The sequence below is a fragment of the Macroventuria anomochaeta genome (assembly GCF_010093625.1).
Source record: "Macroventuria anomochaeta strain CBS 525.71 unplaced genomic scaffold BU25scaffold_19, whole genome shotgun sequence".
In the NCBI taxonomy this organism is placed as follows: domain Eukaryota; kingdom Fungi; phylum Ascomycota; class Dothideomycetes; order Pleosporales; family Didymellaceae; genus Macroventuria; species Macroventuria anomochaeta.
The window spans coordinates 527,231-550,235 of NW_022985380.1; the positions used below are offsets into that span (position 1 = coordinate 527,231).

Here is a 23,005-nt window from a genome sequence, read left to right on the forward strand (position 1 = left end):
ACTTGAGATCCATGTGAAACACTGATGGAGAATACAGCTGTCGACTATTTGTGATTAGCCGTTACAAAAGTCGTTGTCAAATTAACGCCTTGTCTCACTAACTGACACGTCCATCCGTCCCAACGGCTCTGTTGCATCTGGACGGAGTGCTCTTCGTTGCCCAGAAGAATTGTCCATCAGCCGTCAACTCAAATGCGGTTACGCGTCAAACATCGAACCTCTCCCCGCACTAGAATGATGCTTCGCTTACGGCAACAGAAGGCATGATCTCTATACTTCAACCACTTCTCAACTGCTCCGGATCTATCGTGGACTGAATGCCCAGGATCCCTCGATAGCCACGAGGTGATCATCTGTAGAGCGGCGATCCGTTGGTTACTGACAAGGTCGGTAGTTGTGAACGTTCAAGATTATCGGACAATGCAGCCCTTCATGGCCAACCACGTCGAGGCGGCGACTTTTGACGGATTCAGGCCCTGCAATGACTGCCAATGCTAATTGATACCAACTGTGGGGTAATGGTTCTGGTCTCACAAGCCGTTCCTTGCCGTCTTTATTGGAGCCAGATCTCTATATGCAAATGGTCGAAGGCTAGCGCAAACGCGTGGTTAAGCTAATAGTCTCCATGTTTCGACAACGCCTGCTTCACTCGACTGGTGGCTACCTGGAACTACCGATCAGAGGCAGCGTGGAAGTTGCAGTATCTGCCTAATAGTCCCTGGGTCGAGAACTGCTTCTAATGGGCCTTTTGTGCAGACTTGATTAGGCAGAGCCACCTGTATGCAGACAAATATTGAAAAATACGCGACAGGGCTTCCACAGAATCTACACTCTTTGCTCATGCGATTGCTCCATGCGGGCGGTACCATCCTGGTTCTGGGCCGGAACACCGATTTGCACGAGCATCGTTGCCGTCTTCCTGGTTGGTGTCACCGAAAACTGCCGGCAACATTAAAGAGCAACACTTGTACATGACCCCAGTTGGTATACATGTCGGCATCTACCGACCCTGCTCCATGGGTTCTCAGGTCTTTACACGAGTTCGAGTAACACAACATCTCTGATCTATGATCAGCTTACCGTCCTCGTCCTGGCTATGGACTATGAGTGGAAGGTCATCGGCCCGTACGGGCCCCGTCGTAAGCCACCGGCTGTACATCCACCACCCAGAGTGAATATGCTTACCTGCATAAAGCCATACAAAGGAATACTCACTCCTCACAAATCGGTGCTCGCCGACATGAGTGATCAGCGTACCGAGATGCTGAATGTGTTCTCGGGCCACGAGAAATCATCACCAAAAGTGCGACTTGGACGTCGCCAGTGGCCCGCTGTACTACTGTTTCGACTTCAATCTCGACATCAACGTTGCCAATGTTCTTCAAGACTTCCAGAAGGGTGGCTACTGTACTTCAATATCGTCCCGTCCGTTGTCGTCTCCAGTTACGAGCTCCGCCGTTACGAGATCGCTGTATGCGTCACATCGTGCGCAGTTCGCTTCACACAGCTTTGATTTACCCAAACGAGCTTTCCTTGACATCTTCAATACAAAATTGCAAGCCACTTTATCTCCCAGATGCACAAAGACCACGGTATGAACCTCGCCTCTCGCAACAAACCAATTGCCACAAGACCGACCCGCTATTGCAATGACATGCCATGTCGCGACGTTTTCCCCGTCGAAGACTCGAGAGCGCCAGGACGCAGGAACGTTCTGCGTTCAGGCAGCCACTGTGCCACTGTACCCTCGTGGCGCCTCCCCCTTTGGGCACTTACTCCGCACTCCGCCCTCGGAGGATATACGCCCGACCCGTGCCGGCACAGTCCGGCCCCTTCAGTGTCATTGCTCGTCAGCCCTACCAACATGCCGTGCCGCCGCGAAAGTGGAAAATCAGCTAACAAAAGTGACATGTCGAGTCAAGAAGTATCGTACAACACTGCCGATTACTTCCATTTCCAAACGCAAGTGTTGAACGCGATGTCCTTGTTTGGACTTTCGAAACTCTGAAATATTCAGCTAGTCCTTAGTGCCCGGTTGCACCCAAGTTTCGAACCTGCGCTTGCACGCGAGTCGTACCCCACAACCTGGAAATACAACTGCACGGTGCAGTGCACGACTCTGCACTAGTGCACAACAATCACTAAGTAGTCTAACCGAGAAACATTAGGACCCTACCAAAGGATCGGGCATACCATGCTCGACACGTGAGCGACCGTGTCAGTGTCAATACGAAAGGGACGTTCCGTGTCAAGAAGTCTTATTTTGGCGCTTTTTGGGATGATCAGCAGGGCTGCGGCGTGGACGCGATTCAGTGGGGATGTCGTCGCTGATTTTCCCGAAGGAAGCACACTTTGGCGACTCATGGCGGCGCAGTCAGACAGGTCCTCACGGCATCTGCCATGTTAATAACAAACAGCTTCGAGGCAATAGGAGTGCTCCAAGGTCCGGCCGAGGAAGAGCCAAATGGTTGTCGATTAGACAGGGGGAGTGACAACAACAAGGTCGAACGAAATATTAATTAACTACCGATAACTTTGAATATTGCCATATTGCCTCGACGTCGCATCCGACAACTTCCAAACAAGTCGTCCATCAAGACAGCGATGTCACTTCAAGAAAAGGCCAGGAGATGATCGGTAAGCACTACAGGGTGATTGTACAATGCGACTCGACCAGCACGCGAATCACCCAGGGCACCGAAGTATCGATTCGATCTCGACTACAAACGCCCCCGAATCGACTCTCAAGTAGCAGAAAACAGCTAGCACCTGGGTCTGTCAGATTTGTAGCCAGCAAGACGCACCTACAGACTACCAAAGATGCTTCAATCGCCAGCCAAACCGCATGACCAAGATGAGCTTCTTTCTTGCCAATGTGCTTCTTGGGTACGTACGATATCAGTCCTGAATACATCTCGAAGAGGGATACAAGAGCATACCGGAACAGTTAACGAACCGGATGTCCGTGTCTCACATCTTCATAGACGTGTCTGCCAGCTTACAGGCCGTCGAAATCCCGGAATCAAGCTGATCTGGTTAACACAAAAGGCAATTGATATACAAAACCCCACGTACGGCCCATACATGGAATGTACAACTTCACACGAGGAGTGTCGCTTAGAATATCCGCATCACTAACCATGTTCGACTACTTGACCCATACTATCTATTTCCGCTGTTCGCTTTTCCTATCACAGTTCTCACTGGCTGCGGCTTGCCATCCTTGATCTGCATTCGACGACACCTCACCACCCCACAAACACAAGAGAATTCTAAGACACTATCAACAGGCAAACCTCAGGATTCCAGATCAAGAAATGGCATTGTCGATGTGCCTCGTCCAAGCCGCAAATCCAAACCCTCCCATTCACCCCGCCCGCGTCGCTGCAACAGCCGGCTATGACACCTCGGCGACCAGCCTCAAATGCAAACCTTTGAAAAAAGATTCCAAGACCAATGCTACATCCGACAGAGTCCAGGAAACGTATCGCAGTCTCGTAGTAGACTATCACTCGGAGACAGCCTGCAGATCAACGCTGACTGGTTACCTGGGCTTAACAAACCTGGGCTCGTGGCCGGCTTCTTCTGCTACCTGAGAGTTAGCGTCATCGAATCAGAGCCCCAGCGAGGTCGGATATCGCAAGATTGTTTCGTCAATTTACTTCAATGTTGTAGGCTGCAGAGTCGGAGACAACGACAGTGTCATGTCGAATGCGACATGGATAGGACCGTTCTTTCTTATCAGTCATTCTCATTTTCATTTATTCAGTCCGGTAAGCTACCTAATGCCTCTTCAAGAGGGAGGTGAACATAAACAACTTCTCCATCAAGTAAAGTAACTCAAACCACTCGTCTCCTCCTCTTCCTCCTTCATCATCTTCACCTTGTTTTTCAAACCCTACCCCACAATCTCAGCATCAACATCCTTATTCCAGCTCGGCCTAACAAACCTCTCGAACCACCTCAACGCACCCCCCTGCTACGCGGCCTCAGCCTTCGCCTGCTGTGCCACCGCACTCCCACCCTGCAGCGCCGGTACGAACGGATCCTTGCTTCCAGTGTAGTTGTTCTTAGAAGCTGCGATCGTCACATCAAGCCCCTCGAGGGCCTGAGCAGGCTTGTTGACCTCGAGAGCGGGATCCCACGGCTTGCGGATATCCGCATATGGATCCTGCTCTTCCACATCGTCAACAAGACTACCTCCCTCAAGGCTGAGCATGTTATTCGGATCCAGCCCACCCGCGTCGGGAATAGCAGAGAGCTCGGGGTTTACACCATTGTCGACCGAAGAGTCAGCGAGTTGGCTGAACGAAACCACGGCTTGGCTTGGGGTGCGGTAGCCTGCTGGCAGGTCATCTGCGAAGTGACGCCGTAGCAGCCGAGAGAGTGGGAGTGATGGTCTGGAGCAGATAGGTGATGAGCGTGAGAAGGGGCTTGACGAGACCGACCACCTGGGTTGGGTCGAGAGGCAAGCTCTCCAGCTGGCGCTTGCCGAGAATGCTCAGAGGGAGCTTGGGTACAACGGTTGTCGAGTCGACAGGCAAGACCTTGAGAAGTCCGAGAACGGTCTGAATCAAAGGCTCGACGAGGCCCAGAATGGTTGTCGGGTCAACAGGGAGGGCACCGGTGATACTCTCCAGCTTACGCTTGGTCAGGCTGCTAAGGATCGTGTCGATGGGGATATTAGGCACAGGGATGGGCGTGGGGAGTCCCTCGAGTAGCGTGTTGACAAGAGTCAACAACGGCTGGATGATGGACAGAAGGCCAAGACCAAGCACCGCAGCTGCATCCCGCTTGCCAAGAGGAAGACCAGCAAGAACGTTGTTCACCGGCAACGTCGAAACGATGCTGCTTACAAATGCAGGTACAGGCAATGCGGTGAGAATACCAGTAGCAAGCTTGAGCAGCGGCTGAATGATCGCAAGGATATCTGGAAGATGATTTTCGGGTTGATGGGCAACGCAGGAGCCGCACCACCAAGCCCGGGTACGATGCTGCCAACAGCAGGTATACCAGGTACCGCGGGAAGAATGTTGGCGACATCGGGAACGGCAGGCAACGAAGGCATGACGCCGCCCATAATGCCGTCGACATCAGGCACGCTAGGGACAGAAGGGATCGCGGGTACAAGCTTGGTGACATCAGGCAGCGTAATTCCAAGATCCGGCACAATATGACCCACGACCGGCAACCTAGCCAGCAGTCAGCTGACCAGGCTCAACAGCGGCTTGATCAAACCCAGCGCAACACCGTTGACAGGCGACGCGACAGCAGAAGCGGGAACAGCGGGTGTCTTAGGCTTTGGTGCCAAAAGTTGACACTTTACTACGCTGGAGACCTGGAAAAGAAGCTTGGGGATTGTCAAGAGAACCTTGGCGAGGACAGCAGGTACAGCGGGTACGGCGGGGATAACTGGTACAGCTGGCACAGCAGGGAGAGCCGGCGCAGGAAGCATAAGCGGCACATCAGGCAGTGCCTGAATCGGGAAGCCAGCTCCAAAATCGTCAGTCGGCAGCGCTGGTGCAGGAAGGTCGCCAAGCGTTGGGACCGTAGGAGCAGGCAGATCAAGTGGAACATCCAGATCCTCAACCCCTTCGGGAACAGGGATATCGAGCAGATCAGTTGCAAGCGGGAGGTCGACAGTCGAAACCAGGAGATCAGCTAGAGGGTCAGGATGCAGAAGGCCACCGACCACATCAGTGGGCAAATCAAGCGGTACGCCGAGGTCATCGACCTCAGGGACAGGCACATTCAACACGTCATCCGGGATCGGGAAGTCAGACAGCTCCGGGAGCTCTCCATCTGCATCAAGTGTCAGCGAATCAGGTATCTCCCAGTTGCCGAACGGCCAATCGAGCATGGCAGGGAGCTCACCAGTGATAGCGGGCAAATCCGAAATAGCGTCGAGCGGTGCGACGATGGCGAGCAAGTCGTCCGGAATTGGCAAATCGCCCAAAGCATCCAGGCTCGTAGGGAGTGGCACTGGAACAGCAGCTGTCACATCGGAAACAGCGTCAAGCGGTGCGTCGATAGGAATACCATTCTCATCAAGCTCCAGGACAGGAATGTTGAGAATGTCATCTGGAATCGGAATGTCATCCAGACTCAGTGCAGGGAGATCCGAGAAAGGGGAAGATTCGAAAGCAGCCAGTCGATACCTTTAACGTCATCCGGGACAGGGACGTTGAGAACCTCATCAGGGATACCGGTCTCTACGGGTAAGATTCCTGGAAAGATCAAAGGAAGGATGTTTGCTTCAGGGTCCAGAATAGAGGGAGCGTCTGTTGGGAGATCATCTGATATGGCATCTGTGGCACTCTCCAAGACCGAAGCAACGGTTTTGGCAGCATCTTCAATGGCATCAGTAGCGTCTTCGACTGCAGAATTAACTGCAAGTTGGACAATAGTACTGACAACCGTGACGGTGGAAGAGTTCGGAGCAGGAACAAGTGGAAGTGGGCGAGGCGTCGTATTTGGAGTGAGTTCGCTCACCAAAGGAATGACTTGAGGCAAGGGCATAAGGCAAAGAAGCAAGCAGCAGCGCGGTCGCCGCAGTGTGGTCAGACATCTTGACGAAGAAGCCTGCCCACGCCAGCGTAAGGATCCATCCGGGTGAGACAGCAGTATGATATAGTCGTGGCTGTGGCGTGGTGGTGCTCATACCAAGCATTCCTCGCGTCGCGCGGGGCGGCGAGACGCACTGATGTCGTACATTCCACTACGCGATGTTCAGCATACCGGCCAACAAGTGGGTCACAAGGATGATGCCATGAAGTAAGGAGACTATAGGAATTGGCTTTCGTTTATGCTAAATGTTTCAAGAGGGCTTGGCTTGCAAAGAATTTAGTAAAGGTATAGCATGCCGACCAATGGTACTCACCCAAACTCCAAAAAGGGAGGTCGCTGTACAAGTCCTCCTCTTTCGTCAAGACAATGCTAGAATCCAACTTCATGACCTGAGAACCATACAAAAAGAGTAATCAGGAGCCTAAATCGCGTGAGCGCTAGGTGATTAAGAGATTGCCTGAGCAACATGAGGTGCCTTACACAATGCCGTTGTGCCCTATCTGTACAAGAGAGCCGAGAGCCGCGGAGGGGTGGCATTCTTGCAAAAGCATGGCCGTTCAATTCGTCGTGAATTCGTATAAAACCTGCACGCCATAAGCCACAGAGCCGCAAAATGCTGGCTGTGGAACTGGAGGACTGCTCACCAGGTAACAAGCTTTATGAGGTAGGCTGCAAGTGGGCGCCAAATTCCCCAAGAAATTCCGTATCCAAAAGTGCAAAAGTGCAAAGCCGTCAAAGTTCGTGAAAGGTCGCGCGCTTTCGAGACACAACAAGAACAGCCATCCAGATGTCGCTGAGCCAACGATAATGTACTAAGGTGGAGCAGGCTCAAAAATGCGCCTGCGCAAAAAAAAAAAAAGACGCGTAAATCTGTTCGAGCTGCGCTCGATGTGATGGGAAGCGCAAACTTGTTCAAGAAAACGCGTCGCCCGTCGCGTGAGTCGGGATCAGCGCCCACCTAAGATGCGGTCCTTTTTGCTCTTTTGAGGAATTTGTTGGGGCTTCTCAGAGCTCTGGGTGGACTGCGACGAGCTTGCTTGTTGTTGCTCCCACAGCTTGCGCTGTCGGTTGGCCTCGTACTGTTCGATATCGGCCTGGGTCAGCTGAATGGTGGTGGGGGCGCGCCTGAGCATATTGACGAGTTTGGGGACTTTTGGCGGCTTGAGCGATTGGAAAGGAGTGTGGGTTCACAATGGAACAAAAGCAGGAGGGAATGACTGGAGTTTGTCGATATTGCGCCCTGTTGTGGTGACGATGAGGGTGTCGCGACGGAAGCTTTGTGGGTGAAAAGTTCGGATAGAAAGGTCGCGGAATGGAAGCGAGGACCCTGGTGGGCTGTGATTTGCTTATCGGCAACGTGGCCGGGTGAAGTGAGCTCAAGGGAGATGAGATGGTGAAAGTGAGGGCACGTGGTGCGTCAGAAGATCCCTGTCGTGCCAAGACCTCCGCGATCTCGAAAAGTTGACGACGCCATCACCGCCTCTCCCACCCATTGCGGCCATGTATCAGCGAAACATGTACCCTTCAATGGGCGCGCTGCGGCGCACCTTAGCTGCAGATGTTGCAGCGACACCAAAATGCTCGTCGAGGGCCTTCAGCGTCTCCGCGCACCAGTTCGGGGAGGCCAACGATGCAGCGCCCTCCGCTCCTGGTATGCTCCCGGCACGCTCCCGGCACAGTGTGACGACTGAAAGGCATTTCTGACCGCGAGACAGCCCCATCGAACCCCGACTCCCGCAAAGCCCGCTCCGCCAACGCCCTCAACCAGATCACCCGCCTCGGAGCGAACCGCCGTATCCAGCCCGGAGGCCTTGCGAAGGGCAACTTCCCCAGCGGTCAGACATCCGGTCAGGCTGCACGAGGCCCTCCTCGAGTACGGTATGAGGGCGGTCTGAAGATCACCAGGGAGATGGTTGGGCCGGGTGGACCTAAAACCGGTGCGCCACCGCCAGGAGCTATGGTTCGCGCTCCCGCCCAATTGAAGCTCTCGCGCAATACCGGACGACCAGGTAATGCAACAGCAGGAGGCAGGCGCGGCCCCAACCTTCGTGGACGTGATGGCAAGCCTGGCGGTAGCGGTAGCCGGGAGCAGGGGCCGAAGAGGCGCGAGAGGAAGAGCGGCGACGACGGCGACAAGAAGATCAACGCGGCCGACGTAAAATTCGAGAGCACACTTTCAGACGGCATGGTGCAGCACCTGCTGCGACTGCAGAGAGGCGAGTGGGACCGCAAGCCATACGAGCCTAAGTACGCGCCTGGGGGGTTTGAGGCGAACCAACTGATACACGCTGGGAGAGAGCTGTTCCGTGGCGAGGCACCGCCGGTGAAGATCTGGGGAATGCTGGAGAAGCGGATAGGCGTAGTTGGCATGCACAACGCGGAAGCACACCTGAAGGTCAGGCGGGTGACAGACCTGGACGACGAGTCGCTGGGTGAGAGGAGACAACACTTTGAGACAGGCGAGGTTGAAGTAAAGGCAAAGGCGCCAGAGCCCAGCAAGGCGGCCACAAAGGCTCCTGTTGCGAAGGCTCTTGCCACGAAAGCTCCCGCCGCAAACGCACCCGCAGCAGTCGCGCAGGCGGCAGCAGCGAAGGTCCCAGCGCCAAAGCAGGCAACTGTTGTACAATAGGGGAAGCAGTAAGAGCAGGGTGTACGAGGATTGTAGATTAAGCGCAGCAATTGTACCATCATCAACACAGGCATGGTCCCTCCCAGCACCACACCAGCGTTTACACACTAATGATACAGGGTCGATTGACGCCGTCAGGGGTTAACGCCTTCCGCATTGTATCCTCTCGCAGGTTCCTTCGTAGCAGGGGTATAAGAGCATTTCAAAAAGATTTCTCTTCTGACTGCGAAGAGAGTCGATGGTTGGAGGACCTACTGGCACGTGACGAAACTGCCAAAGGCAAAGCAGTATTCTATGATTGTGAGCTCGCGCTGCGTGAATGTAGCTGCGGCTTATGGCGCCCACGAGCGTAGATGACGATTCATTGCAACGAAATGCTTGCTAGAAAAGTCGAAATCTCAAAGATATTGTCGCGCGCAAGCACCGTCCTACTCCTCCTCGTAAGCCTCTCCTCCCGTAAGCGGCTTCAGCCCCACCTTAGGGTTAATGAAGTTGAACACCGTCTCATGCCACAACAGACTGTTCTCCGGCTTAAGCACCCAATGATTCTCATCCGGGAACGTCAAGAACTGGCTCTCCACGCCCCGAGTCTGCAGCGTGTGGAACGCCGCCAACCCCTCGCCAATCAACAGCCTATAATCCAGCTCACTATGGATGATAAGCTGCGGTGTCTGCCAATGCTCAGTGTACTTGGACGGATCCCACTTCTCCCAGCCCTCGCGATTCTTCCACGGTGCGCCCTTGAGGTCGTGGAAAGGGAAGTATAGTTCTTCAGATGACATCTGGCTCGCCATACTGAACACTCCGTCGTGGGTTACCAGCGCCTTGAAGTGGCGGCCCAGCGGGCGGCCCTGGATCCAGTTCATCATGTAGCCGCCGTAACTCGCTCCGAGGGCGACTGCGCGCTTGGTGTCAACGTATGAGAGGTTGTGCTTGATCCAGTCGAAGCCTAGCGCAAGGTCTTGGTAGGGAAGCCCGCCCCATTGGCCTTGGATTGCGTCGGTGAAGGCTTGCCCGTAGCTGGTGCTGCCGGTGGGGTTGGGACAGATAACGACGTAGCCTTGTTCGGCGAAGACGGCAGGGTTCCAGCGCGTGCTCCAGGAGTCCTCCCATGCGCCTTGGGGTCCGCCGTGGATAAGGTATGCGAGAGGGTATGTTTTGTCGGAGGAGAAGTTGGAGGGCTTCACGACCCATGCATGAACCGATGTATTGTGTGCGGCGCCCTTCCAGTGGATCTCACTGATTTGAGAGCGAGAGAGGCCGAACATGGAGCCTGAGCGGGTGTTGGAGGAGATGTATTGGGTGGTGAGGGTGTTGAACTCTGAGCCAGACGAGCTATCGGAGGTGGGAAGTGTGTAGGTGTTCTCGTGGTTCTTGTGGTCGCCCACAGGTACGAAGGAATACAGACTGTTTTCGATCAAGCTGTTCGAGCTGATGAAGAGGTTTCCAGACTTCAGCACCTTGACATCTGCAACGTTCCCGCCTTCGACGAGGACCGTTGGCAGAGGCGAATCTTCACCAGGACGCTTGGGAGGTCCGGCATGGAAGAGGTTCCCACGCCCATGATCTTCGGCTGTGAAGTACAGATGCCAGTCATCTGGGCTCCAAGAGATGGACTGGGGGCTTCTATCCCACTTCCCCTTGCCGTCTTTCGACGCGTAAAGCAGAGTTGGCGGGTTCCCCAGTTTGCTGTAGTCATGGATGATGAAAGGCTGGTTCTTGTCCGACTCGTACCCGTCAGTTCTCATTGCCAAGAACGCAATCATTTCTCCTGAATTAGACCAGACCGGGCTTGTGCACGCGCCCTCGAAGCCGTGAGTCTTCGCCAGCTCTATCTTCTGGATCTCGGGTGTGTCTTCAGACCAGTCATCGAGATGATTCCAGAATCCTGGAGCGGCGCGCGCAGAGACATAGATATGAGTTCTCGTGTGGAGTGCAGGGTTGAGATTAGGATCCTTGGCGGTGAACACCAGACCATGTTTGGAGATGTCGAAGTGATCTTTCCCGCCAAATGGGTCGATGGGACTCTCGAGCTTGGAGCCCTTCAAAGCATTTTTCAGCTTTGACAACTCAAACTTGCTATTCTTCCTTGTCAGTTTTCCAAGCCAGATGGCGTTCCTGTTCTCCGTTACGTAGTGATCCCACTGTTTTTGGCATGATTAGTACGAAGAAGCAGCAGTTTGGTCCTTTATGCTTACATGCCGGACGAACATCGACCCATAGAGCCTGCCCGATGTATGTGGCTTCTCTGCCTTCTCAGGGTTGTAGAAAGAGCCATCCGGCTTTGCTTTGCCAGACACAGCGAATGCAATCTCATCATCACTGAGTCTGTAAGTCTTGAGGTCGCCAACCGGACCTTCAATCGTGCCAGCTGTGTAGTTGCTGTGGAGGTTGTTAGTAGTACTTTATAAGGTCGGCTGCATGTGACATACTCGTTGTCAAAGTTGTCTGCCTTTCCGACTAGCACAGTGGTAACGCCGTCATCACCAGAGTTCAGCATGAGGATGTTGTCATCATCGATCCAGGTGGGTTCGCTCGCAGTCTTGTCATCTGTGACCAGGCTGGTCTGCTGACTGGCTACATCGAGGACCCGGATTTCTGATTTCTTGGCATGCTCTTCGAAGCTATACGTTGACACACTGTACAGTACTTTCGATGCATCCGAGTTGGGAATGCCCTCGGACCTGCGCGGTGCGCTGAGGAGCACCTTGGGTGTGAACTTGGCGGCCCTGATCGTCATGTTGAGTATAAGGAATATGTAAACGCGGGATGAGTGCCTACATGTTGTTAGTCTCGTGTTCTGAAGAAGTAGATACAGAATGGAGACGGCGTTGAAAGGACAGTAAAGAACGAGGCTGGTGATGCGTGGAAGGAGCTAATCGACGCAGCGAGGTTGTCATATCCCTGCCATGCTGGAGTTGTGCGATAGCACCACATCTTGAACCATGTAGACTGCTTTGCGGGCGATAGTGAACGCGTACATGATTACAATCCAACCATAGAGCTCTTTGACGAGATGTTGCTTGGAGATATGAACGCATTTGCATTGTGTTGAAAGGTGCTCCTGATGAATTCTCCAACTTACCACAAGCCAATTTGCGATCGCAACACAGATACACAGATGTACTCCGTGGGTGACCGATGAGAGCGAGACGAGCACCGTGATGAACGTCGGAAAGCGGAGTCTAGCGCCTCCTGGTTGGCTAATCCCGTCCGCCCCAGCCACTTCGTCCTTTCCATTCCACTTCCTCCAATACGTCATCATCAACCAAATCACGCAACCCCTCTCACGTCCCCACCACCCACGCTGCACCTTTGCGCAGCCTCACCCTTATATTCCTTCTCACGCTCGCGCTCACCAGCAATATAAACACAGCAGTTTAAAATTTCTCATCAAATTGCCTGAAACAGGGACGCGTAGCGTTCAAAAATGGTGCAAGCCATTCCTGTGGCGCAGTGGTAGCGCGCCGTTCTTATAAGATTCGTCAGACTCTTATGACTCATCTGGGTTATGCGGATGCCGTGGGTTCGAACCCCACCAGGTACGTTCTTCTCAAAAGGAGATGTTTCCTGCTTCCTGTACTAATGTGGTATAGGAATACATGAACCAATGTTTCTACCTTTTTTGCTTTTGCTGCGGTGACGAACGTGATAAGGTGTATAATAGTATGAGTGACGTTTCTTTTTGCTTCTGTCTCTGGCGGTTTCACAATGATGAGGTGAAAGAAGGTGCATGGCGTAGAAATATAACCTTGCAGCTGTTCCAGAAGCGCTGGTGAATGTCTATATCTTTTGACCTCGCTCTAAGCCTACAGCAAAGCAGGCAACGATAACACCAATAGCTTGCTTTCGTATGACTGTATACAGGAGTGTATGATATGCATAAAACACTCGACTGTCTTGCAAGAGTCCGAGGTTGAGCATGGCAGTAATCTGAGCGGCATGAGGTGCACGCCTGGGTATTGTATTCCTACAAAGCTCCTCCAGTCTCCCCACACCAAGCCCCGGCGTACTTCTACATAGTAATCATAACACTCGCGTTCTTGTACCAGCTCACCAGCGGATTATCCCCATTCTTCGTGCTCGTCTCGGCAATATCCGCCCTGCCCGCCATGAAATCCTCATGCGTATACGTACGCGCAAACTTGCCCGTAATGGCTGTGTACATGGGCTCCATGACCTCAAAGTCGGTGGGGAACAGGATGTCGAAGTAGCCTTGATGGACCTAGTACTCATCAGTACATGGGTATGGGAGGGGCAAAATATGGGGGACGAACCAAAGGTGTCGAGACAGGAATCATCTGCCTTTTGTATCTCGTCTGCACGACAGGTGCATTGATACCTTCGACTGCTTCGCCGAGTTTGTGGAAGTCGGAGCTGATGAGCTTGTGGTTCGGGAATTTGGACGCGAGGATGTGGAAGAACTGCATCAGCCGCGTAGGGATGTATTCTGGCTGGCTGAGGTTTGTTCTGAACGGTACCAAGCTCCTTAGGCTCTGCATCAAGCGTGAGCCTTGGAGGGGATGTGGGTATGATTCACACGCTGCGTGTCGCCGTGCGAGAAACTGTGTAGCGACGGGATCGAGGGTGCGGGAGTAGTATTCGAAGAGCTCTCCGCGCGGGTCGACGACGACGTGGGATTGGTATGGGGAGCCGGTTTCGTTGTCGTACTTCAGTGCGTCGTGGGCAAAGTTGTCGAATACCTCGAGCGCGAGGAAGTAGCAGGGTGAGGATATGTATTGGTTCCAGTCGAAGATGGAGCGATTGACGATTTCGACTTTGTCTGAGTGCCCTCGCGCGTAGGCTGAGTGCCCTAGCCCTTTCTGCTGTAGGTCTGCCAGCTGACTTGAGATTTCGATAATTCGGTACTTCGTGCGCTCGTACACGTCTGGATGTACGTCTCGTATGTAGTCCAGAATGTTCAGCATCATGGTTCCGTTTCCTGCTCCCATTTCATAGATGATAAGGTCTTGATACGGGAAGAAGTTGTACCTGTAGTCCTCCACCAAGTATCGTGCCAGCGCTTCTCCATAGTATGGCGAAAACAGCTCGGTCGGTGTATGCCAGAGCTGGCGGAGGTCATTCGGTTCTTGCGTGTCGAGTGCATCTTCAAAGTCGGTATAGCGGTGCCGTAGCTGCTGGAAGAACTCATGTTCTGACTTCATTGCATTGAAGTTGAATGGGTCGCCCGGCGAGAAGATGACGACTTGCTTCGAGAAGTAGCCATAACTCGGATTGTAGAGGCTGTCCTCGATGAAGTCGCGCATCAGCATCTTGACTCTCCGTGGTCTCTCTTTCCTGCTCCGCAGCATGTCTGATGTGACCATGGGATATCTGTCGAACTCCTCCGTCCTCTCTTGCGGGAATGCATTCTTCCTCGGTGTCCATCTGCTCTCCCTGCTTGTCTCTCCCTCACCCAATCTGGTGGCCTTCTCTCGGCGCTGAAGTTGGGGTACCCGCGCGCTCGTGAGCGCTGGTCGAGCTCCGCGGGCCAGGCATTGCGCTGCTCGGTGCGAGAAAAGCTGGCGGAAGAGTTGAGTGACGAGCGGCGAATCCATTGACGCCAGCGCACGTCGTCTGAACTCGGTTGCGACAGTTGGGGAAGCTCTCTGCGCGACAGCACGTGGTGGAGTTTGCGGGTCGCTCCTGCCCTGCCAAGCCGGCGGCCGTTGTCAAAGCTCCATGCTCCGAACCATTCGCGCACTTCTATACCCACTTGCTTGATCACACAATCTTGGAAATGCCTGACTACACCAGGTATTATATTGCAGGAGCATTCCTCACCGGAATAGCTTTAACTACCGCCTGCAATCGACGCTTGGTAGCATCCTCAGAAAATGTCCAATCTCAAGATGGACAGAAGCAGCAGCAAAAGCTATTGTCCAAACTCTCGAAGATCAATGATTTGGATACATTGAAGAAGACGTTGGTGGAGCTTGAAAGCTCCTTGGCGAAAGGTGCAGGCCGCGTTGACATCAAGGAGGGCATCGAAGGGTGCATTGGCGACACGCCACTTATCAAAATCAAGTCACTGTCAGAATACACAGGCTGCGATATCTTAGTCAAGGCCGAAGTAAGTTTGCGATTAGCACTGCCTGCATCTCGGGCGACTGACCGATGCAAACAGTTTCTCAACGGCGCCGGCAATAGCCCAAAAGATCGTGTTGCTCTCAGTATCATCGAAATGGTAAGCTCAGTCCATCTAGCCGTGGCGTATGGCTACTGACAATCTGCACAGGCTGAAGAAAAAGGGTTGCTCATTCCCGACTCCGGAGACACCATCTACGAGGGCACTGTTGGCAGCACTGGCATTTCGCTAGCTGCGATTTGCAGAGCACGTGGCTACAAAGCGCACATGTGAGCTGCTCCTTTCTCGACGTTGAATCATTGCTGATTGTTGCCAGCTGTATGCCAAACGATATGGCAGTTGAAAAGTCGGACATTCTTCTGAAACTGGGTGCAGAAGTGGAAAGAGTCAAGCCAGCACCAATTGTGGACCAGAAGCAATTCGTCAATCTTGCACGAACCCGCGCAGCAGAACACACGGCCTCTACTGACAAGCCGGGACGTGGGCTGTTCGCCGACCAGTTTGAGACAGAGGCGAATTGGCGCGCACACTTCACCGGTACTGGACCCGAGATCTACGAGCAAACGGGAGGATCACTGGATGCATTTGTCAGCGGTGCTGGCACCGGAGGAACCATTTCTGGCGTTGCGCTCTTCTTGAAGTCGCGCCTTCCAGATGTCAAGATCGTGCTCGCCGATCCTCCCGGCAGTGGTCTGTTCAATCGCGTCAAGTACGGGGTGATGTTCGATCGAAAAGAAAAAGAAGGCACACGTCGGCGCCATCAGGTTGACACGATTGTTGAGGGCATCGGCATCAACCGTGTTACCCACAATTTCGATGTTGGGAGAGAGCTCATTGACGATGCAATCAGGGTAACCGACGACCAAGCGACTTCCATGGCACGCTGGCTTGTTGAACATGATGGCATCTTCGTTGGTAGCTCCAGTGCTGTGAACTGTAAGTCACGAGCTATATTCGTAATGCGCATAGATACTGACTCTTGCAGGCGTGGCTGCTACGAAGCTCGCGAAGCAACTCGGTCCCGGTCACCGCATTGTCACATTGCTGTGCGACAGGTGAGCCATACTTGTAATCCATTGCAGCGTTGACTAACAACTTCACAGTGGAGCAAGGCATCTCAGCAAATTTTGGGCTCAGACCAAGCCCGTTGGTGGTGCAGAAAACGATGTGTCTCTTGAGCAAATTCTCGACACTTAAGCCCTCTACCTAGTCGGCGATTCCACAATGTCGACCAAGACCAAACATCACTCTTCGAAACTGATCAGCTACTCATCACGGTTTCGAAGCTTCAGGAAGCGAATGGCAGTCTTCCGTGCGTTCGCAGCAAAGGCCTCTGAAACGACGAGCCAGGGCCGCATCTGGGTTTGAAAGGTTGGGCCATCACATCTCGAAGCCATTCACAACGCGCTACCACCATTCAATCTCGACGACCGATAGAACCTTTGAAGCCTTGTACAAGCACGCACAACAGCGTTGTGCAGAATAGTCTTCTGTCTACTCGAAGACAATGGACACGTGACGAATCAAGACAAAGCTTCCACGCTTCACACCCACGAAGACAGGCTGTCTTATGTGCGTGACAAAGAGCAAAGCACCAACAAAGATGGCTTGCCAGATCTCGCTCTAAGCGTTTGTGCTCGCATTATATATGCCCAACACCCTCATGCCCCTGCCGGTTGCTCACATCTAGGATCTCAACGACACCGGGCCGCAGCAAACTTCCCACGTTACCGATAACCAATACAATACAGAAGATTCAACCAAACAGGGCATGCCTCCCCTCTCCTCAAACGAGAGCCACAAGGTCAGCAAAGCAAACCGTGCACGAACACGACTGTGCGACCGACGGCTCGCCAAAATGGCCGACGCAAAGAACCCATCCAAATATGTCTTGCGTACCAAGCGCTCCCTGACAGACCGTAACCCCGAACTCGCGCTCAAAATCTCCCAAATGCGCCTCACCATTGCGCCCATAATACACGTCGTCACCGGCCAGGCGGCACCAGACTTCCCACACACAATGCTCTCCCTCTTCACCTTGACAGAAGCACAACTCGACGCGCTCGCAGAGTACTACAGCCAAAGCCAAACGCCTACAGCGCTCACATACAAGTACCCGACGACCATGGACTGGAACAAGCCCTTCTTAGCAAACGATCCGGGGCTGCCTGAGGACTGCAAGTTGTCAGGGATCGAGCGGCTGAAGGTCAAGATGCGGATGTTCGCGAGGTTCATAGGGATGCGAGGCGCGGATACGCCGCGGTGGGAGTATGAGCGGCAGGTGGAGATTCTGGGGAATAAGATTGGACGGGTGGTGCGCGAGGACGAGGACGAGGAGGAGACATTACGGAACAAGGCGTATTGGGGGGTGCAGCGGTATTGATGTGGATCTGATAGGGATGGCTGCGAGGACGAAAATGAGATACATTAGCATAGCATAGCATGGCATTGCAGCGTTCCATCACGTGCACATGAACACACAATTGCGCGCCATAATATCTTGTTCAGAACCTTTCCGGCCTGTGATGTGTCCCCTGGGAGAGAGGCATCCTGGTTGGACTACACAATACATCCAACACTGCGACGCAGACACGATACTATCGCATCATGTACGTCAAGAGTACAACTCCTCATCATCCCCCGCATCGCCAAATCCGCCTTCCGCGATATCAACACTGCTCTGACTCTTGTGCCCAGATGCAGACGCTTTTCCCTTCCCCTTCCCACTACTGCTCCCACTTCCACTTCCACCACCCGTCCCATTGAGATCGATGTTCTCCGTCCTAACCAACATTTCGTCGTCTTCATCTCCCGTTGCAACCGCCTTGCCCTTGCCCTTGCCCTTGCCCTTGCCCTTACCGGCCGCAACGCTCGCAGATGCTCCATTCGTCGCCGGCGGCGCCTCGATCTGCTTCTTACTCTCATCCGGCTTCCCCGCGCCTTCAAAAGTGGCGCGCACCCTGTCGTAGTGCCTCAGCTCATCCGCGCTGACGGACGGCACCAACTCCTTGTGTGCCTCCATATAGTCTTGTTCTGTGACCATGACAGCGGTGTCCTCCTCAGTCGCAAAATGATCGAAGAAGTACGCGATGCTAATCTTCTGGTCGTGAGTGTCGTTGTACTCCTTGACCTTTTTATCGACAGCCCGTGCTTGCCGCGTGATGGCTTTGAGCATCGCGTCCGAGCAGAGCGCGTACATGTCCGCGCCTGTGTATGTGAATGGTAGGCCCTGGCTGACGCGAGCGAGGGAGAGGTCGGGGTGGAGTGTGAATCTGGTGGGTGTTAGCAACGGCACTCACTCTCTCAAGCTAACGATTTGGGTGGAAACTCACTTTCTGCTCAGCGCCTCCAAGATGGTCTGCTGTTTCTCATGTGTGTCTGACACACCCAGGTACAGCATCTTGTCGAATCGTCCGGGACGCAGCAGAGCTTGGTCGAGCAGATCTGGACGATTTGTTGCACCGATGACGAACACACCTTCGCCGCCATCGCTCATGCCATCGAGCTCGGCCAGCAATTGGGAGACAATACGGTCCATGACGCCGCCGCTGTCACCCTGATTTCCACGCTTCGGCGCCACAGAGTCCAGTTCGTCGAAAAAGACCACACAGGGTCTTGCATCGCGCGCCCGCTGGAAGACACGCCGGACGTTGGCTTCCGACTCACCAATGTACATGTTGAGCAGCTCGGGGCCCTTGACACTGAAGAAGTTGAGAGAGAACTCTGTAGCAATGGCCTTTGCGAGCAGGGTCTTTCCGGTTCCAGGGGGTCCGTAGAAGAGGATGCCGCTGCGCTTCTTCATGCCCTTGGCAAAAAGCTCTGGGCGGGATAGCGGCAGTTGAATGGTCTCCATGACTGCGTCCTTGATGTGGGACATACCACCGACGTCTGACCAACCGACCTTTGGGATCTTGGGGGCGCCGATTGCGTCGGCGAAGTTCTTCCTTGCAGCGTCCACGGCGCCATCCAGGTCGGCTTTTGTGAGGCTGTTGCTGAAGTGGCCGCCGGCGAGTTCGATGTCTCTGATTGTTACTGCTTCGCCTGATGATGACGCTTTGCTTGCTGTTGCCGCGAGCTCCTCTATGCGGGTGCGCTTCGCGACGAGGGCTCTGTCGACCACATCGACAAGATCACCAGCTACCAAAGCCGCGGTTTTGACGGCGATGTTGCCAAGGTCGACTTCAGGAGACAGCCGGATACCAGCATCCTCGATGATGCTGCGCAGGATGCCCTCTCTTTCGCCTTCATCGGGCGCTGTCATCTCCAGCTCGTGCGTAAACAGCCCTCGTATACCCTCAGGTACCTTGTCGATCTCTGTTGTTGTCGCAATCAGTACTCTCGAGTCAGCCAAGATCTCCTTGAGTGCTGTATGCATTCGATCAGCTGTAAGCGCGTCGACATGCTTGATGAGCAGTGCGGTGAACTCGGCTCCGCAGGTCAGACCGCGCTCGGCCCTAGCCTTGAGGAAGCCCTCAGTCTTGACATCGCCTCCTCCTGCACCTCCTTCGGTAACAATGTCAAACGCGTCGATAGCAAAAGTGTGCAAGCCCAGGTCCTCGCAGGCCTTGGTCGAAACAGCCGCCTTGCCAATCCCTCGTTGAGTGGACGTGATGAGGATAGCTACTGGAGGAAGCCCCAGGTGAATGGCTCTCGGACTAGTAGCCACAGACATTAGCTCTCGCAATCGTCTGCGAAGAGGCGAGATGTATGGCTTGGGAAGCTCATCCATCGCCATCACCTTCTGAGACACAGTGACTGGTGTTCGTTTCGCGCCAAGGTAGTACTGCCAGGCATTGTCAATAGGCGCGGGTGCCTTGCCTGGTTCGCTGCCGTTCATCTCCATCTTCGTACTCGCTGCATCTACAGTGACTGCGCCGCCCCAGATGTCAGGCTCTTCGCCTTCTAGGGGTTGCGAAGTCTTGGACGAGACGTTGCCAATCTTGAACCATGCGACGGCTTTGGGCTGGGAGCTGTCAGCCGCATGGCTTTCATCCGCGTTCTTTCTGGAGTTAAACAATAGTTCGTCGCTTCCCACATCGTCTTCTGCGGATGCTTGGAAGACGGCCCGACCGAGTGATTCGTCAATGGACACGCCGATCAGATCACCACTCTTGACAACACGACGCTTCTGCTCGAAGTGTTCCTTCAGCGCAGCGAACAGGCTTGGCTGAAGCAAACGGTCCGAAGACAGCGGCGTCGAGATCTTGAGTAGAGTGACCTCCTTCGCAGACGGCGGCAGTGACGAACTGGTCAAGCGAGGTTTCTGCAGAGCTGTACGCGGCAGGCCCGGCACGTGTGGTGCGACCAACGGCGTGATGCGCAGATGTGACGGACTTCCAAGATTCGCCAATAAAACAGGAGAGAGGTATGCTGGCAGCGAGGTGCTCGCCGGGCCCGAAAAGCTCGATATGCTCATCCTCCGCTCGCCACCGTCAGGTTTGTTGACTGGGTAGCGCGCAACTTTTTTCGACATGCTCTCTGGTAGGCCATACACTCTGACTGGCCGCCAATTCGAGCTCTCTTCTTCTTGAGCAGCCCCAAACGAGCCAAGACTCCATAGCGGATGACCTGACGGCTCCTCTGAAGCCTCGAGTTTCACCCAGTCCCCAGAGAAGCAACCGACTTTGACCAGGGCGTTGGTATCCACGAAAACACGAGCTTCCTCATCGTCCTCGCTGCCAGGCTTGGGGTGCACGAGCTCATCGGAAATGCTCTGCAGCAAGCCATGCACCTTGAAGACCTTGCTCTTCGAAGACGGCGCTCCCCGCACAGTGCTGGTAGCCGTGAAGCTGGAGAAGACCGAACCGGGTGTCGCTAACCCATTCGTGCGGAAGTTGCCAGGACGGGGGGTAGCGGACGTGAACGCCGAGAGCACGCCTGAAGGCTGCGGCGGCAGCATAGGAGCGCTCAGAGAGATGAAATCGTCGGATCCGTCAGACAGATCGCCCGCATCTGACCCTGAGAAGTCCGAATCGAGATTGTCGGTAGATTCGTCCTCCGGCGGGCTGCCGGTTCGCGAGTCGCCGCGCTCGTCGGCAGTATAGAAGGCATCGTTCGCGGTATCTTCGGCTTCGCTGTCGTCGAACGTGTGCGAGATCGGCGCTTGTCTCACAGGCGGCGGAACGACAGGCTTGGAGCTGCGGTGGGACTGCAGCACCACGATGCGCGTACTCGGCAGCAAAAGGCCCTGCGACACAGGCTCGCAGGCAGCGATCTTAGCTGGCGGCGGCGTCACGTGCGTGATGGGGTGCGCAGGCAGCGGCAGGGGGAGCAGGTCGCCGGTGTGCAGCACAGTCGGCGACTGCAGCGCTTCTCGCAGCGCTTCTCGCACCGCCGTCCTCCATGCCTGTTCCTGGGCGGCGTGGTCTACTACCCTCTGCGCCGTCTTGGCCTTGCCGTTGATGTCGAGATAGCGGTTCCGGGGCCCTTTGGCTGCGCCGTTCGACGGAGTCACGAAGCCCCCGCCGAACTTGGCATGCACTTCGTCCAGCTTCCGCAGCGCTTCTGTGTCCAGATTGACGTAGACGGTGTCCAAGCCCAGCGGGACAACACGGTGAATGCGCACCTCGATCGGCGTGTCTCTGCGCTGTGTCTTGTTCGGCGCTAGACCGTGAAGGAGCTGCGAGAAGGACTGCAGTGCGAGTGCTGCAGCGGGCATCTGCAGCGATGGATGCGGCCGCCCTGTCAACGTGTCGGCCTTCTCAGCAATCCTCACAGGCAGGATGGTCCAGGGAACATTCTGGGATGCAACGACAGAGCTCGGCAGCCACGGGGTAATTGCGACGTGACTGGTGGTGGTGTTGGCTCCTACTACCATCAGTTTCTCTACACTCATGGTCTTGTAATATTACAGAAGAGCATACCACCACGCCCCCGTCCTCGAAACAAGCCCTCAAACAAATCCTCACTCAACACACCCACCTCGCCCTTCAGTCGCTCATCGAGCAGCAGACGCGCCGACATCGCTGGTCGGTCGAGTCTTCTTCTCCTTCTTCTTTTCCGCGGGTTCACCGGGTGAACTCCATCTTGCGCCTCCATAGCCTGTCTTCGTCAATTGATGACCTGCGTCTTGGTGTATGGTTGCTGGAGGCTCTGCTCTGCGGCTTGCTGGATAGTCGCATGCGCTCGGTCGACGCCAAGCTCCAAAGTGTACCTCGGCAGACAGCCCGCAGGGTCGGATGCCGATCTGCTGGGCGCCGACGGGTGCGCGCTTCTCCCTGCGCCGACTGAACACGCGCCGGGTGGTAAGCGAGGAGCGTGAATGGAAAGATGATGGCCTTGCAAACTCTCGGAAACAATGTGATGATGGACAGCGGTTATCGTCTGCACGTGGAAGTGCCTGCAACATGGAACATCTGGTCGGCTGACCGTTGCAGGGTGCCCGCTTCTTGACATGTCCAGTTGCGGTTCCGGTGGCTCGACACATCGAGTCCGGCTGCACGGCAGCAACGTTCGATGGGATGGCTGATGGATGTCCAGGGTTCGCAGCATGCATTGCAATTATACAGAATCGTAAATGTCAACCTCTTTTGCGAGGATACCAAACGCCGTCAACACCTCCCTATGCATCTGGCCTCGTCTCTTCCCCCATGCAACAACCCCTCTTGTCCACATACGCTTTACTTGCTGCTCTGCTTCGCTTTACTTCCTGCTCTGCTTCGCTTTACTTCCTGCTCTGCTTCGCTTTACTTCCTGCTCTGCTTCGCTTTACTTCCTGCTCT

General features: G+C 54.5%; 11 protein-coding genes and 1 non-coding gene across 12 annotated transcripts in view; 4 read left to right on the forward strand and 8 right to left on the reverse strand.

Moving 5' to 3' along the window:
• Positions 1 to 838: 838 nt before the first annotated feature.
• Positions 839 to 1,911, reverse strand: BU25DRAFT_422267 (uncharacterized protein; the record flags this gene model as incomplete). Its single annotated transcript, XM_033708141.1, has 5 exons — positions 839 to 939; positions 1,081 to 1,151; positions 1,216 to 1,379; positions 1,412 to 1,714; positions 1,777 to 1,911. The coding sequence occupies 5 exons, from the start codon at positions 1,909 to 1,911 to the stop codon at positions 839 to 841; spliced, it is 774 nt and encodes a 257-aa protein (XP_033561135.1).
• Positions 1,912 to 4,811: 2,900 nt separating this feature from the next.
• BU25DRAFT_411465 (uncharacterized protein) lies at positions 4,812 to 5,092 on the reverse strand. The gene has a single exon (XM_033706559.1). The coding sequence runs from the start codon at positions 5,078 to 5,080 to the stop codon at positions 4,853 to 4,855; it is 228 nt and encodes a 75-aa protein (XP_033561136.1). The 5' UTR covers positions 5,081 to 5,092; the 3' UTR covers positions 4,812 to 4,852.
• Positions 5,093 to 7,066: 1,974 nt separating this feature from the next.
• Positions 7,067 to 8,134, reverse strand: BU25DRAFT_411467 (uncharacterized protein). Its single transcript, XM_033706560.1, has 2 exons — positions 7,212 to 8,134; positions 7,067 to 7,151 (listed from the first exon to the last, which is right to left on the reverse strand). Exon 1 carries the CDS (start codon positions 7,698 to 7,700, stop codon positions 7,515 to 7,517), a length of 186 nt encoding a protein of 61 aa, XP_033561137.1. The 5' UTR covers positions 7,701 to 8,134; the 3' UTR covers positions 7,067 to 7,151; positions 7,212 to 7,514.
• BU25DRAFT_411468 (uncharacterized protein) lies at positions 8,065 to 9,309 on the forward strand (the record flags this gene model as incomplete). The annotated part of the gene is made up of 2 exons (XM_033706561.1): positions 8,065 to 8,218; positions 8,283 to 9,309. The coding sequence occupies 2 exons, from the start codon at positions 8,068 to 8,070 to the stop codon at positions 9,194 to 9,196; spliced, it is 1,065 nt and encodes a 354-aa protein (XP_033561138.1). The 3' UTR covers positions 9,197 to 9,309.
• Positions 9,310 to 9,447: 138 nt separating this feature from the next.
• BU25DRAFT_75589 (dipeptidyl-peptidase-like protein V precursor) lies at positions 9,448 to 12,148 on the reverse strand. Its single transcript, XM_033712086.1, has 3 exons — positions 11,629 to 12,148; positions 11,395 to 11,578; positions 9,448 to 11,340 (listed from the first exon to the last, which is right to left on the reverse strand). The coding sequence occupies exons 1-3, from the start codon at positions 11,934 to 11,936 to the stop codon at positions 9,625 to 9,627; spliced, it is 2,208 nt and encodes a 735-aa protein (XP_033561139.1). The 5' UTR covers positions 11,937 to 12,148; the 3' UTR covers positions 9,448 to 9,624.
• On the reverse strand, positions 11,869 to 12,618 carry BU25DRAFT_411471 (uncharacterized protein). The gene has a single exon (XM_033706562.1). The coding sequence runs from the start codon at positions 12,459 to 12,461 to the stop codon at positions 12,093 to 12,095; it is 369 nt and encodes a 122-aa protein (XP_033561140.1). The 5' UTR covers positions 12,462 to 12,618; the 3' UTR covers positions 11,869 to 12,092.
• A 20-nt stretch (positions 12,619 to 12,638) lies between these two features.
• BU25DRAFT_t82 lies at positions 12,639 to 12,743 on the forward strand. Its single transcript has one exon. It is a non-coding gene; the product is annotated as a tRNA-Ile (tRNA).
• A 349-nt stretch (positions 12,744 to 13,092) lies between these two features.
• BU25DRAFT_411473 (DUF185-domain-containing protein) lies at positions 13,093 to 14,790 on the reverse strand. The gene is made up of 2 exons (XM_033706563.1): positions 13,474 to 14,790; positions 13,093 to 13,421 (listed from the first exon to the last, which is right to left on the reverse strand). The coding sequence occupies exons 1-2, from the start codon at positions 14,752 to 14,754 to the stop codon at positions 13,212 to 13,214; spliced, it is 1,491 nt and encodes a 496-aa protein (XP_033561141.1). The 5' UTR covers positions 14,755 to 14,790; the 3' UTR covers positions 13,093 to 13,211.
• Positions 14,791 to 14,936: 146 nt separating this feature from the next.
• Positions 14,937 to 16,481, forward strand: BU25DRAFT_459197 (PALP-domain-containing protein; the record flags this gene model as incomplete). The annotated part of the gene is made up of 6 exons (XM_033710259.1): positions 14,937 to 15,269; positions 15,324 to 15,383; positions 15,435 to 15,553; positions 15,601 to 16,220; positions 16,270 to 16,339; positions 16,388 to 16,481. The coding sequence occupies 6 exons, from the start codon at positions 14,937 to 14,939 to the stop codon at positions 16,479 to 16,481; spliced, it is 1,296 nt and encodes a 431-aa protein (XP_033561142.1).
• Positions 16,482 to 17,184: 703 nt separating this feature from the next.
• BU25DRAFT_297250 (uncharacterized protein) lies at positions 17,185 to 17,616 on the forward strand (the record flags this gene model as incomplete). The annotated part of the gene is made up of 1 exon (XM_033701931.1): positions 17,185 to 17,616. A coding segment is annotated over one exon (432 nt), but the record flags the coding sequence as incomplete, so codon positions are not given.
• Positions 17,617 to 17,769: 153 nt separating this feature from the next.
• Positions 17,770 to 22,802, reverse strand: BU25DRAFT_491860 (AAA-domain-containing protein). Its single transcript, XM_033711597.1, has 3 exons — positions 22,148 to 22,802; positions 18,617 to 22,091; positions 17,770 to 18,556 (listed from the first exon to the last, which is right to left on the reverse strand). Exons 1-3 carry the CDS (start codon positions 22,320 to 22,322, stop codon positions 17,899 to 17,901), a joined length of 4,308 nt encoding a protein of 1,435 aa, XP_033561144.1. The 5' UTR covers positions 22,323 to 22,802; the 3' UTR covers positions 17,770 to 17,898.
• Positions 22,803 to 22,808: 6 nt separating this feature from the next.
• BU25DRAFT_394395 (N-acetyltransferas-like protein) overlaps positions 22,809 to 23,005 on the reverse strand; it is a 3,800-nt gene continuing 3,603 nt past the window's right edge. Inside the window, exon 5 of the mRNA XM_033704737.1 lies at positions 22,809 to 22,973. The gene's annotated coding sequence lies outside the window, so the exon portion shown is untranslated. The remainder of the gene's footprint in view (positions 22,974 to 23,005) is intronic.